The 12,155-nt window shown below is 38.6% G+C and overlaps 2 protein-coding genes across 8 annotated transcripts; both read right to left on the reverse strand.

Moving 5' to 3' along the window:
- Window positions 1–104: 104 nt before the first annotated feature.
- On the reverse strand, window positions 105–7,841 carry LOC129588882 (transcriptional enhancer factor TEF-1-like). Of its 6 annotated transcripts, none has more exons than XM_055483336.1 (14): window positions 7,237–7,841; window positions 5,372–5,512; window positions 2,842–3,021; window positions 2,598–2,725; window positions 2,377–2,478; window positions 2,286–2,317; window positions 2,043–2,214; window positions 1,807–1,860; window positions 1,637–1,744; window positions 1,487–1,542; window positions 1,313–1,394; window positions 1,139–1,179; window positions 903–1,014; window positions 105–711 (listed from the first exon to the last, which is right to left on the reverse strand). In XM_055483336.1, exons 3-14 carry the CDS (start codon window positions 3,017–3,019, stop codon window positions 598–600), a joined length of 1,179 nt encoding a protein of 392 aa, XP_055339311.1. In that variant the 5' UTR covers window positions 3,020–3,021; window positions 5,372–5,512; window positions 7,237–7,841; the 3' UTR covers window positions 105–597. The 6 variants fall into 6 exon arrangements, with proteins under 6 accessions (XP_055339311.1, XP_055339289.1, XP_055339275.1 ...); XM_055483314.1 differs by having other exon boundaries at window positions 2,377–2,535; window positions 5,399–5,512; window positions 7,237–7,840; XM_055483300.1 differs by having other exon boundaries at window positions 2,377–2,535; window positions 7,237–7,839.
- A 493-nt stretch (window positions 7,842–8,334) lies between these two features.
- On the reverse strand, window positions 8,335–12,056 carry LOC129588923 (beta-parvin-like). Of its 2 annotated transcripts, none has more exons than XM_055483354.1 (14): window positions 11,909–12,056; window positions 11,664–11,732; window positions 11,267–11,293; window positions 11,052–11,122; window positions 10,625–10,730; window positions 10,415–10,561; window positions 10,068–10,183; window positions 9,788–9,846; window positions 9,690–9,709; window positions 9,569–9,630; window positions 9,437–9,505; window positions 9,268–9,369; window positions 9,000–9,072; window positions 8,335–8,813 (listed from the first exon to the last, which is right to left on the reverse strand). In XM_055483354.1, the coding sequence occupies exons 1-14, from the start codon at window positions 11,931–11,933 to the stop codon at window positions 8,734–8,736; spliced, it is 1,026 nt and encodes a 341-aa protein (XP_055339329.1). In that variant the 5' UTR covers window positions 11,934–12,056; the 3' UTR covers window positions 8,335–8,733. The 2 variants fall into 2 exon arrangements, with proteins under 2 accessions (XP_055339329.1, XP_055339322.1); XM_055483347.1 differs by having other exon boundaries at window positions 9,788–9,858.
- Window positions 12,057–12,155: the final 99 nt, after the last annotated feature.

The following is a 12,155-nucleotide window of genomic DNA, read 5'->3' on the forward strand; positions in this document are numbered from 1 at the left end:
CAAAGATCTGCATTCATGAATAATTGACAATATCCCTTGACAATATCATGTCCCTTGATATCAACAGCTGATAACATACAAGGACAATTATATCTAAAGCTTTACTGGGGACGACTGAGTGATTGTGCTTTTTACAGATCGTAAATTCTTGACGGCAGAATATAAAAGGATACCCATATAAACTGTCAGTTCTGTTGCACGGGTAAAATCAAACAATGAACCGTCTGAAGTGAAAACCATCTCACAATACCCAGAAAACCTACCAAAAGTTAACTGCACAGAACTAAAACGGTTTCACACCCAATTGTTCAACGAATGCAGTAAACATTAAATACAGTATCAAACCAGAAATAATTCGTAGCGCAACAACAAACCAGCTGCAAATCTAGGAGACTTTAAGAATAGAAAAGAAAACTAACAAATTTAACAACATATATTTAAGGCACACGTGCTGGAACGGGATTGACTTGAGTGGCAAGAAAGCCAGTTGCTTGACAGATAGCTGTCGTGGAAATGAGCTGTCCACAGCGAAAATACTGAATCGTAGGCTAGGCCAAAATCCGGAAATAACGATAACTTTCCTTTGTTTTGATGCATTTAATCTTTGACTAATCGGTAAACGTGATGCTGCGTGCCGTGATCGCTGGTTGAGACTTCAAAAACGAAGGCCAGGCAAATGAGAATTTCTTTGGTGTCGTCATTTGTAATCACCTACAGAAAGCAGATTTTACACTATTCGTAATGTCACAGTTTCGCTTCAGTATTATTAATAAAATCAAGGCAGAAAAACGAAAGCGTTCATTCTAGAACTCTACTTTAACTAGAGGTTTACTAGATATAACCTTTTCACAGATCATAAGAAATTAAGAAAACAGGTCCAGTTATAATCATCCATTACCTACCTGTAATATCGTGAAGTTTTCGAGCACACTGTTCATCATATCCTTTTGTGGAAGATCCTTTAGTTTAAGAACAAAGTTGATCATGTATTCGCACATCTGTGATCGACTGATCCTGTAAGACACAAAGGCAAGGTAAATAGACTCTTTTTTATTAATAGGCACATATTTGATTATGTTCGATGAGTAAACGTCCTTTGTAATCTGACTAACAAGAATAATACAAATAAAGAGCGTACCGATACATGTAACGGCCTCCCTCAAAGCGAGCAACATCTTTCTACAAACATAAACAACATAAATGTGGGGCTACTTCTATTCATAAACTCGGTGTTCGTTGCCTTCGACGTCAGCGCAAAATATGTCACACACATATCGGTTGAGCAGGAAAGATATGACAGGAATGCTCATACCTCCACTTTTTCCACCACTTGCTTGCCAAATGAACACACCCTCGTTGAGCACTGAATGGTCATGCTTTCGGCACTTTCAAAACTGCAAAAACAAAAAATTAATACTGATTCACAGAGCACGCGCAAGACGATCACCCCACAGTAGCATACAATTTCACCAACGTCCACACTTACGTGCTTGAGACACCGTAGAAAGCACTGGAATCAATATCGGAACAGTTGATATCCGCCTATCGTGACACACAAACCACTTCATAATTATCACGTAACCACTACTCTCAAAAGGTGTTGCATAGTGCACGAAATCAGCATTTTTAGATTTACCCAGAATTTCACCAGAAAGAATGCATTCGTGGGCCCTTTTTCATACAGTTCCTTCAAACCGCCTCTTTTCTCGGGAAATTTGTCATAGATTTGTCGAAAGTCAATGGTCTGAAAAAAAAACTTGGTTCCGCTGTTGATCAAATTTCTAAAAATAAAATAACATCATTCACCTCTAGTGCCGGTTCCACTCCCGTTGAAGGACCAATGTTCACAAAGACGTGTTTCTGGAAGGTTTACAAGACAGATCTTAAACCACTAATTTTCGCTTCCGGTCAAGAATTTTAACGATACCACTCCAGTTTCAAAAATCTAGTATGTATGTATGTATCTGACGTTTGCAACTAGCAATCAGTAGGACTAGAAATGTACATGAAACGCGGAAAGAAAAAACATAGGATGTATTTACCGAATCAGGGTCACGGTGGCTTTCCACAAAAGCCTGAAAATCCAGTAACCGCAACTTGTGCGACGCAATGGACCTGCCGTCGTATGTGATATTATTGCCATTATTTTGCATAAGGCTTGTTCCCGAAAGAACAGACGAAGGAAAGCCGGCACTGTTCAGGCATGGCTTGATACTAGACAGACATATCGAAATCATGGAAAGCACAAACGTTATTTAAATTATAAACATCATCCAACAGCTTACTCTGGTCCATGGGATCCACTGTTTGGCCAGAACTGAAATACAAAATCACAATGACGAAGCAACCAAAGAAAAAAGTTAAACGGGCACTCACTGTGGCCGGTCCGTAAGCCGCATTGGCCCCGGCCAGTCCCAAGGTTGGAAGCGGAAGTCCAGCTCCTGCATTCTTATTTGGAAACATTGTGGCAGAGACAATCTGTGCCGAAGACATAGTTGACATAACCTGCATGGCTTTCTCTTTGGCACTATGATCCTAAATTCAAATTCATCAGCTAGTTATTACCTTCACCAGCGATTATATCAGTAGCAGCATACCTTCAATTTCGACTGGATTTCTCTAGACTTTTTTCGAGCCAACACCTGAATGTGACTGGACACCTGCTTGCGGGTGCGAGTTTTTCCCGTTCGCACTTTGATATAGCGGGCGATAAGCTCGTTCCGGCCTAGGAAAATGGTAATACAAACTAATTCGCATAATTATACAATCACAATAAAAACCACTTGATAATCTGACAATATCATATCAGCAAATGGTAAAGCAGGTTTCAATAACACTCACCATACATCTTGCCCTCGTCGGATAAGATTATCTTTCGACGTCCGCATGGAGGATAAATCTGCAGCGCTTCCTGGAAGCTCTGTTCGATATCAGGCGACCAAACGCCTTCGGCATCACTGTTGCCCAATTCACTCTCGGTGTTGTCATCTTCGCTTCGCGGGCTCCCCACATCATCCATCACTAACAAATAAACAACAGCAATTAACCATGCATACAACAAACTGATCCTTCATAGGTGTATCCGTGTATGAAACAAAGTTAAAAGTTTCAGAGGTTCTTAGTAGGGTAATTACCGTATTTTATGAAACAGTGACCCTTTCCGATTTGAAAGCCGGTCTCGAAATGTAGATCCCACTGAAGGGTTGTTGTTTTTTTCAAGTTTTCCCCACCCCATCCCACACCCATACGATAAAATAGCGACCCCGGGTCACTTTTTGGTAAAATACAATACGGTATGTAGATTAAAAATACCATAACGCTTTCGTCGCGGTGACAATGGGTATCTTCAAAAAATGACAAATTAACGGAGAAGTGTTAACAAGGTTAACCCTAACTACGTAATATAACTGGTTGCCACAGCTGCAATAGTTGATGTAGTGAAATGCGAGCCTCCAGAATTATTTTTCCATGCTCACATCTGCAAAATGTGCTGCCTAAAAATAAAGTAGCTTCTCTTTACCGCTTAAAATAAAAGGCAGATAATGACGTATTATTGACAACAAATTCGGTATTTAGTAGTGCATCGACAATCCTGTAAGTGAAGCAGAAATCCTGCGCGCTGTTGTTCACTTTCGTTCGTGCTGATGCAGACTACAAAATGCCGACTCAACTGGATGAAAAATTGTAATCATATTGTGCTTTTATCAGTTAGCAGGCGACAGCGGAACAGTGAAACTGAAAGATTGTCCCGGCAGCAGTGAGCAGTAACTTCAAGAGGAAGCAGAAATTCTCAAGAAAAAGAAAACACCCAGGCTGAGTGAGGCGCCTAACAGAATTCGAGGCCGCTCACAACTTTTAGCCCTGTCATAATCGCATCCAATTAAAATATTTCAGTCTAAACTTAGCACTGTAATGAGTAGATAGCAAAACAGACCTTGATTTAACTGTTAGGCCCAATCCAGCAACAACTTAACGTCGCCGCAAACCTCAAGTATTAGATTAATTGTAAGTAATACCGTGGTCACTCCACTTGTTCCAATCATCACAGTGAATATACATAACATTATCACACTCACTCTTAATACGTGGTTTATTATCAATGCGGCACCTTACAAACTGTAAATTTACAATTTCTTTCACATTTCTAGGCTTCAGAACGAAATTACGTAAAATTTTAATAATTTCAGTTTGATTGCATTAGGGCAGCAGGGTGCACGTAAAAAGTAATACTTTTCTTTTTTTATTTATTCAAGGATTGACACAAATTATCGAGTATTTTTAACGACTGTTCATAAACTTTTCACGCCTCATTTACACCTGCGTCCTGATTTGAGATATTTATACAAAAATATTACGAAAATGTTTGTGATGGCATCATGGCACCATCCAAGCTTCTTCGCATTATTCATTTAAGGCCCCTCTTATCACGAGTCTACGGCTGAAAAAATTGTGCGGAAGCATTACCGCTTCACTTCGGTTTTGTAGCCTGAGTGAGCCTAACAACAATTCGACACCATTCATAATTATTAACTGCATTACTTTCGAAATCTGTTGCGCTGAAAAATGCTTTTAATATATGCACAAAATCATGTGCGCTACTGCAAAGCGCAACCACGTTCAGTTTCGTTTGCATTCCTGGCAGTACTAGTCCCACAAGAGTCACTGACACCCATCCCCTTGTTCATCGCAAATAAAAAAAAAACCTTCGGCGGTGAAAATTTATATGAAGACCACAGACCAATATGACAAAAGTTTATCTCAGGAGAGAACACAGATTTCTAGAGCAAACTCTAAAAATCTACAACATATACCCTAGTAAATACTGTACGTTCCATGCACCGCATCCGCTAGCATGAGCAGCCCAAAATCAACAATAAGAAGGCTGAAGAAAGGACAAGATTTACGACTGATGGAATAATAACTCCTATCGGGATAACATCTTTACAGTTTTATACCAAGTCTTTTATTAATAAGCTTACTCTATCACTTAGTGAAAAGTAAAAGTCAAAACGAAAATGCTAACGTAATGCTGACTAAATAACGCATACCCAGCAGTAGAAAAATAAATAACTTCGCACACGTTTACTTTGTCGATATTAGCGTACTCGTTTATTTCAGTGTCCGGTACGGAGCAAAACTTTTTAAGATATGGAATCATCAAACGTTGGTAATAAATAATAGCTAATATTATAATTATGGACTTATGGTAACATATTATTCTTCATTTTGTGCTTATACTAGCGACGAGTGTCAACTCAATATACAACTGTATGTAAACAATACCATTTCCTGATCAACACAGCGCAAATTTCAACACGATTATTATGCCTGAAGATGGAAGAAGGAGAACTGCTGGCGAGTGGCGACCTACCGTTGAAATTGCCGCAATCGCACGCACCGGGTCTACTTGCTCCGCCCAAGGCGTCTTGTTAACTGCTGCTTTTTCACTTTCGCTCTGTCCACACCGTACAAATTTCTTCTCCAAACATCAAACTGAACAACAGCGAATTACCTGGAAAAGAAATCTTTTCCTGTATTAACGCTTTTATGTCTCTACGAGCCTCAAATAAGACGTATGTAGTGCATATAAACTACGAATAAACCTATGCAGTTATTGTAATACACAAAGTCTAAATAAGAAAATTATCAATGTAGCGTCATGAAAAGTCTTTCCACAAAAACAGTTAAGTAATGAATGTGTTATACGTCCCCCAAATTCCAATACGCTATCTCCAATTTACCACATCGTCCAGAAACAGAACATGCTTCGATTTACAACCAAGCAGACCGTAACACAACTAGAAAACGTCACCGTAATTTCGTAAACACACCAAACAGTTCAGAGCCGTGTCGGCATTCGGTATTAATAGCTGACGTAGTTGGTCTAAGCACGCTGTTAATAGTTTCTCTACCACTTTGAACATAAAATCTTACACTATGGTAATAATGCTGTATTACTTCCCATAGCACAATACACGCACATATTTCCATTAAACACCAGCAGGCTGTTCCTCGTGTTGTCTTTTCTTATTGTTAGTGGCACATAAAAAGCAAGAAATTTTCAAAAACTTAAAAAGCACATGCAGACATCTTATTATTCAGTTAGTCAGATTTCAGTTCCAGTTAGTCCAGTACACTTCTGACTTAAAAGAGAAAGAAATAGAAGAAAGAAAAGAAATCTAGAAAAGAAGGAAAGAGAATCTTCTTTCTCTTATAGGAATCTTTAAGTAATTTGGAGCGAACAACTAAAACACCAAGCATAAGCATGGCACAGTTGACAACTTGGCACCATTCGGCTGGTCATGGGTCTCAGAATCCACAAGCAAAACTCAAAAGGAACGTATCTGACTGGTGAGCTCCTAAGTTTTCAGCAAATACAAAATTTCCCGTTTTCACTCGTTTCATTCCAGAACGATGATTTATGGATCATAGCTAGTGCTTGATCCCTAATGGAACAAAATATCTGGACAAGAACTACTCATAGAAAAAAACTGCTCCTACATTTTCACTAGATAATACATTATGGCCTTATTTGGTTGTGATTTGTGAGTCTGCGATGTTATCGTTTATAAATTATAGCATACGCCATCGTCACCGGTACCATCCAATCATTCGAAAAATTCTGTTATCCCAGCTGCAGAAAATATACTCATAGAAATAAAAAAAATTTTCACAATCAACTTCAATCCAACAGTAATGACAACCCTTATTAATTTACCAAATAGCGATAATTTCGGTCAAACAGCAATCAACAAAATAGAACAATCCATTTTCAATTTATTATAACTAACAATTCAGAAAGTAACTTCGAAGTTTGTAAGTATGTGCACTTAAAACTGTTCCACTTCTTTCCACGTTCTGAAGCAACAAGTTGAAATGGCAAGACACGTACTGCATAGGGTATTTATTAGTATTTATGACTACGACCGTACCGTTTATGATGCGAAATTGCAAAAGCCCAACATATGAAAAATGAAAACTATCAGTTACTTATTTGATTTAAACAATTCTGAAACTAATAAACTTCCTCAAATCAAAGCGTGACCAATATGAGTAGAAGTATGTATGTAAATTGTAACTGTAAAACGAGCGTAACACGCAGTGCCAAACGGAGATTGCATTCGATAGTGGAATAAATAATTACCAACATCTAAATTCTAAATCAACTTGCACCTAAAATATAAACTGACTTTTCATGACAATTTTCCAGTAACAGCAAGTCCACGCTTCGCTTACCTCGGTTTAAACAAATATTTGTTTTTATAAAATGACTGCATTAGCACGAATGCCCAAGTGGCAAAATCATAAGCGAACTCTCCACCCTCCCGTCAGGGGCCAGACAACGTCATATTCCAGATGCCCATGCGGCTATTAATCCACAGCACAAGAATTCCAAAATATCGAGTCCAGCGAGATATTTAAGTCAAATCCCAATCTGCGACTCTCACAGGCTCCTTCACATATCATTAAATAATAGAATTACGAAGTTCCCATATAAGTTTCGTAATACGTCGTCACAATTGGCAGCACATATTCCTGATTTTGTGCTACGTAATTCTCCTAGTCGATCACTGGGAGTACTATACTCGGCTGGAGTAATTTTGGAAAGGCTTGCAACAAATCATATCTTCACAAAATTAATACTCTACTGTACACCAAGTTACCAACACGATCGAGCCGCTTAAAATGCTGGCACTGGCCCACACTATACAGTCCGTTTACTTATCCGCTGCAGCCGAAGATGGTTATTACCACGTTATTATAGTGACTTGAATATGCTATTGGCAGCCTATTGCTGACTACACTCGCATGCGAAGGTTATCGCTATTGCTCTTTCGGTTATCGCAAAGAGAACAAAGGGTACAAAACTGTCAAACGTTTGGACTGAAAGAAAACTGGGCGGAGTCTTCTGCTCAAACTTTACTTCACGATTGCATATGCCACTATGCCAGTACGTATTAAAAGTGCAGCCAACTCTACCGTTCCGATTTTGATGGCAAATTGGCAAAGCACCGCACAAACTGCAGGAACACTGCTTTTGCGAAAACATAAGTACAATAATTGATCGTACGATATTAATATGTAATGCCGCCGCCAGCCCGGCGTAAGAATTTGTCACTGTAAAGGCTACAACATTATTTATAATATTTATATAATAATACTCATGCAGTAAGTGCAATACTTCTCGCACTTTGTTGTGGTTAAACCTAAGAATTATTGTAAAAATAATAATGATATCGCAAGTCAGTAATAGTGCGTCATTACAGATTCCATGTCGCGTGGTCAGTTCAAAAACATTTTGCAATAAAGGGCAAACAATTAATTCACATAGGCTAACGGTGGCTTTTTTATTATCTCTTATTTTTTTATTAATAAAAGTCGTACTCGCATCAGATAAAATTAACCATTGTTTACAAAACATATTTATATACATTTCCCGAAAATTTCGAATTTTAAAAGAAACAAACAGATACAAGTGCACCACTCGGATTTCCACGATCACAGAAGAAAATGCTACAGAGGCTGACACAACATAAACTGTAATAGAAATTACTTTCAAGCTACTACGATTAGGTACTTGATTGGTACTAACAATCAAGAACGTTAACAGTAAAAAAGATAACAGTTACTGATCTAAGACGTTCAGAATATTTTTAACATCCAAACTGTGAAGCCCAGTCTTTATGCACAAGTGTCCACAGGAACATAGAATTCGAACATCATACAAATACACTACTGGGAAGATTCCTTGTACTTTGAGAAAAGGCTGTAGAGTATTCGCAAAGTGGACTTCAAATCCAGATTAACGATGTCTGAAAAAAAGGTGCATAAACCGGTCAACCCATGCATATCCTAATTAATTGAACAAGTGCCGTTAGTTGGTCATGTAGTGCGCAAATTCTTGCAATTTCGGGATTTTCATTTATCATTTCTTGAATACGGGTAAATATAGGAGCAAGTTAGGTGGTTCTCGGCGATTTGTCAGCCATTCCACTTACCTTCAGCTCTAGCTTTTGGTCGCGGTAAACCTGCATCCATCATCAATTCGAATGCCAAATTTACATTATGCAACTGCAACAGACAAACAGTATATCCGATCAATCACAAACCACCACCATCTAATAACAGCACATGTACAATACTCGTATCCATCGAAAGTACAGCATTAAACGCTTTTAATTAATAATCACGCCATAAATCTCAATTAAAGAAATAAGTGAACATGCACACAACCACAAATACAAGTTCCAGAAGAAAAACGAATACCTTTTGGTCCATCGTAGTTGGAGCAGAAAAATAGTCGTAGAATGGGACAAAATATCCTTCCAGTAATCCGCACAACAAAATAAAGTATACGCCGTCCTGAAACTGAACACAACCTCACAATCAGTGACAGTATTTCACAAACGACGGCTGGCAAAAGGATGAACAATACCTGGACCTCCAAATCGGTAACCTCCAGATTCAATCGATTCAAGTATTGATTAACGAACAGCATCAGCCGCTACAACACAGAATTTTCATTTTGTAAGTATATAGTATGAGAAATCATAAGTTCTTTTTCTACCTTCTTGACTACATTTAGTTTATCCGGTGCATGATCGAAAAGGGTATCGAATGCATCGCGTTCTGGAAGAAACAGTCATGTGGGAAATTGTCCACCATGGTCTTATAGAAACCACCATTACCTTGTTTTAATCCCCATTCACTAAAACAGAACAGTTAATCTTAAAGTAACAAACACAAAAACAACAATTGTAACAACACTTTCAGTTCTCTGTCTTACTCGTATGTTGCCGTAATTTCTTCGATCATCTGCCTATGGTGCAACAGTCCATCCCGTTTCTGAAACAAAGGCTACTAAAAATCTGATATTATTCAGTTAACATTTCTCCTTATGCGCACTGATATAGGTATACAACGTTATTAACCTCACAGGCAGTATCTCTGCAAAAGAATTTAACCAAAAATTATCCGGTTACTAATTATTCAATTAATACGGGATAAATACTTCGAAAATACCGTTGGTAGTCAGAAATATGGAGTTGCTAGTGTTAATCCAATACCTGGACGGCGGACACACGAACCGTCACACTTTCGGGAATTCGAATAGGCGCCCGGTAATGGCGAGCCAGTGCAACCAACAGGTGCAGCATGGCTACCAAATATTTTGAGTGAATCACTAGAAAAAAACCATTTCCGGTCAAGAACGGAAGTTTCAATACAAATGTCAACTCAAGCAAAAAACGTTCCTAATGTAAGCAGGATTCTACAACATCAAACATCATCATTACATGAACCGATAAATTTTAACCACCCTGAAATTGCCTGAATTGCTGCACAATATTACCCGAATTGCTGCACCAGTCAATATCCTGATAAAAAATACTTAATTAATATAAATATCACTCACTTTCCACACTCCATTTCGGTTGCTGCCAACCCTGGTCTCCAAGCAAAATGCGATTAGCTTCGTCCAAAACCACTTTCAGTTTCTGCTTCTGTCCTTCTTCAGTCTGAGTAACTTCAGGAATTTCCACCTTCACGTTTTCCAGTTTTTCTATAATAAGAATAATTTTCTTGTTTCCTGTGCATCAACGCTGAAAGGGTTGTGTAAACGCACCTATCAGTTTCTGCAAAACCTGACCATCGAATAAATCCTCTTCCAAAGGCTGTTTGACAATAATTCTGTGCGAAGCCAGTTCGTCGTTAACCCAGTCAATCAGAACCTACAAGTTTAAAGATCATCATCACTTAATTAACACACACGCGGCACACCACGTGCACCCAGAAAATTAGAACGGTATTAAAAAATTGTAAACAAATTCCGGTACAGCGGACAGAAAGTGCAAAAAATCGTAGAAGCCGATGTATGAGATAGCGGACCAGATTACGAAATACAGGCAGAAGCCAAATGCCGAAACTACCAAGGAACCTGGATACAACAGCGCCAAATCACAATAACTTTCAGTTATATTTTTTATAGTACTGGATAAAATAATTACTTGCTGGTCAGTGGTCAGGTGTACATAACAAATGAAAAACCGCACCTGTATCAGTTCTCGCACTTTTGGATCTTCCCGTGATGCAGGATCAACCATAAACCTTTCCTCACCTTCATCTGTAGAAATCATGAGCAATCGCCGTAAGACCACTAATTCGATAAAATTAAGTCATTTAAGTGTCTCGTCATTCTAATGAAGCCGGTTAATGTAAATTTAGCAGTTTTAGAAGCAAATTCCGCACTGCCAAATCGCCAGCCTACCTAGCTGCGTATCTTGGGAAGATAAACCTGCAACAGCAAACATACATACAAACCAAATAAAACAGAACTACCATTTTTTCGATAGCTGTTAGAGCAAGAAAATTTCCTGCAAAACAGTCTGGAAATGCCTAACACAATAACACCGAATAAATAACCATTTGGAAATTTTACTCTAGATCAATTCTCCAAAACAAGCTTTGAGTAAGCAGCTGTCACCAAATTAAGTACGAAAGGTGTTAGCCCTAGAGGCCCATACGAATACACATGGATTTAGAAGGCGTACTTCTAAGTCCATGGGAAATAATTCTAGAGTGCGGGGCAAATTACGAACACTGATGAACGGAATACTTACCAGTACCGTAATTAATTTGAAAACATCGATTTTCGCGCGGATTACCTTCTAGTAAGTTTGGAGGGCTTCCTGGGGAGTCAATTGCATAACGCCCTTCTTGTTCCAGATTAATCACTGTAATTAAAAGCAAGAAGAGTTTCAACCACTTCACTACGAACTAGATTCTTCACAACACCAGTTACGGAACACTTCCGTTCTATCATGTTATGGCCATTGACAGCCAATCTAGGTGCATTAAGCAATCAACATGAGCCAGAAATAATTGCATTCCCTGAAACTCTATTCTGTACCTGGGTGGTATGTTTGGCGAGGCATCCTTATTTTTCAGAGAAAATAAACAATTAAATTTAGTTGCAGTGTGCAGCAACAAAATCACGCAATTCTGGATACTGAAAGAAAAACAGGCAGAAATTAAAAGGCTGCAAGCAAATTGCAAAGGACGTTGTTGATTGTGTTGGCCATATAAGGGAAGGAGTGCGAAAAATTTTTTGTATGTAGTACAGGCTGGTATACCAGTGTATTTCGTCCCTGTTGTCT

This window comes from Paramacrobiotus metropolitanus, unplaced genomic scaffold (genome assembly GCF_019649055.1).
Source record: "Paramacrobiotus metropolitanus isolate TYO unplaced genomic scaffold, Prichtersi_v1.0 Parri_scaffold0000002, whole genome shotgun sequence".
NCBI lineage: Eukaryota > Metazoa > Tardigrada > Eutardigrada > Parachela > Macrobiotidae > Paramacrobiotus > Paramacrobiotus metropolitanus.

Coding starts and splice junctions, on each gene's coding strand:
- LOC129588882 (XM_055483322.1), bottom strand. CDS start 3,019: ATGGATGATGTGGGGAGCCCGCGAAGCGAAGATGACAACACCGAGAGT. Junction 1,861..2,042: donor GCCACCGTGACCCTGATTCG/GTAAATACATCC, acceptor TAAACCTTCCAG/AAACACGTCTTTGTGAACAT. Junction 1,745..1,806: donor GAGTGGAACCGGCACTAGAG/GTGAATGATGTT, acceptor TTTTTTTTTCAG/ACCATTGACTTTCGACAAAT.
- LOC129588923 (XM_055483347.1), bottom strand. CDS start 11,933: ATGCCTCGCCAAACATACCACCCAG. Junction 10,184..10,414: donor ACCGAAATGGAGTGTGGAAA/GTGAGTGATATT, acceptor GTTTTTTTCTAG/TGATTCACTCAAAATATTTG. Junction 9,370..9,436: donor TTACCGATTTGGAGGTCCAG/GTATTGTTCATC, acceptor GGTTGTGTTCAG/TTTCAGGACGGCGTATACTT.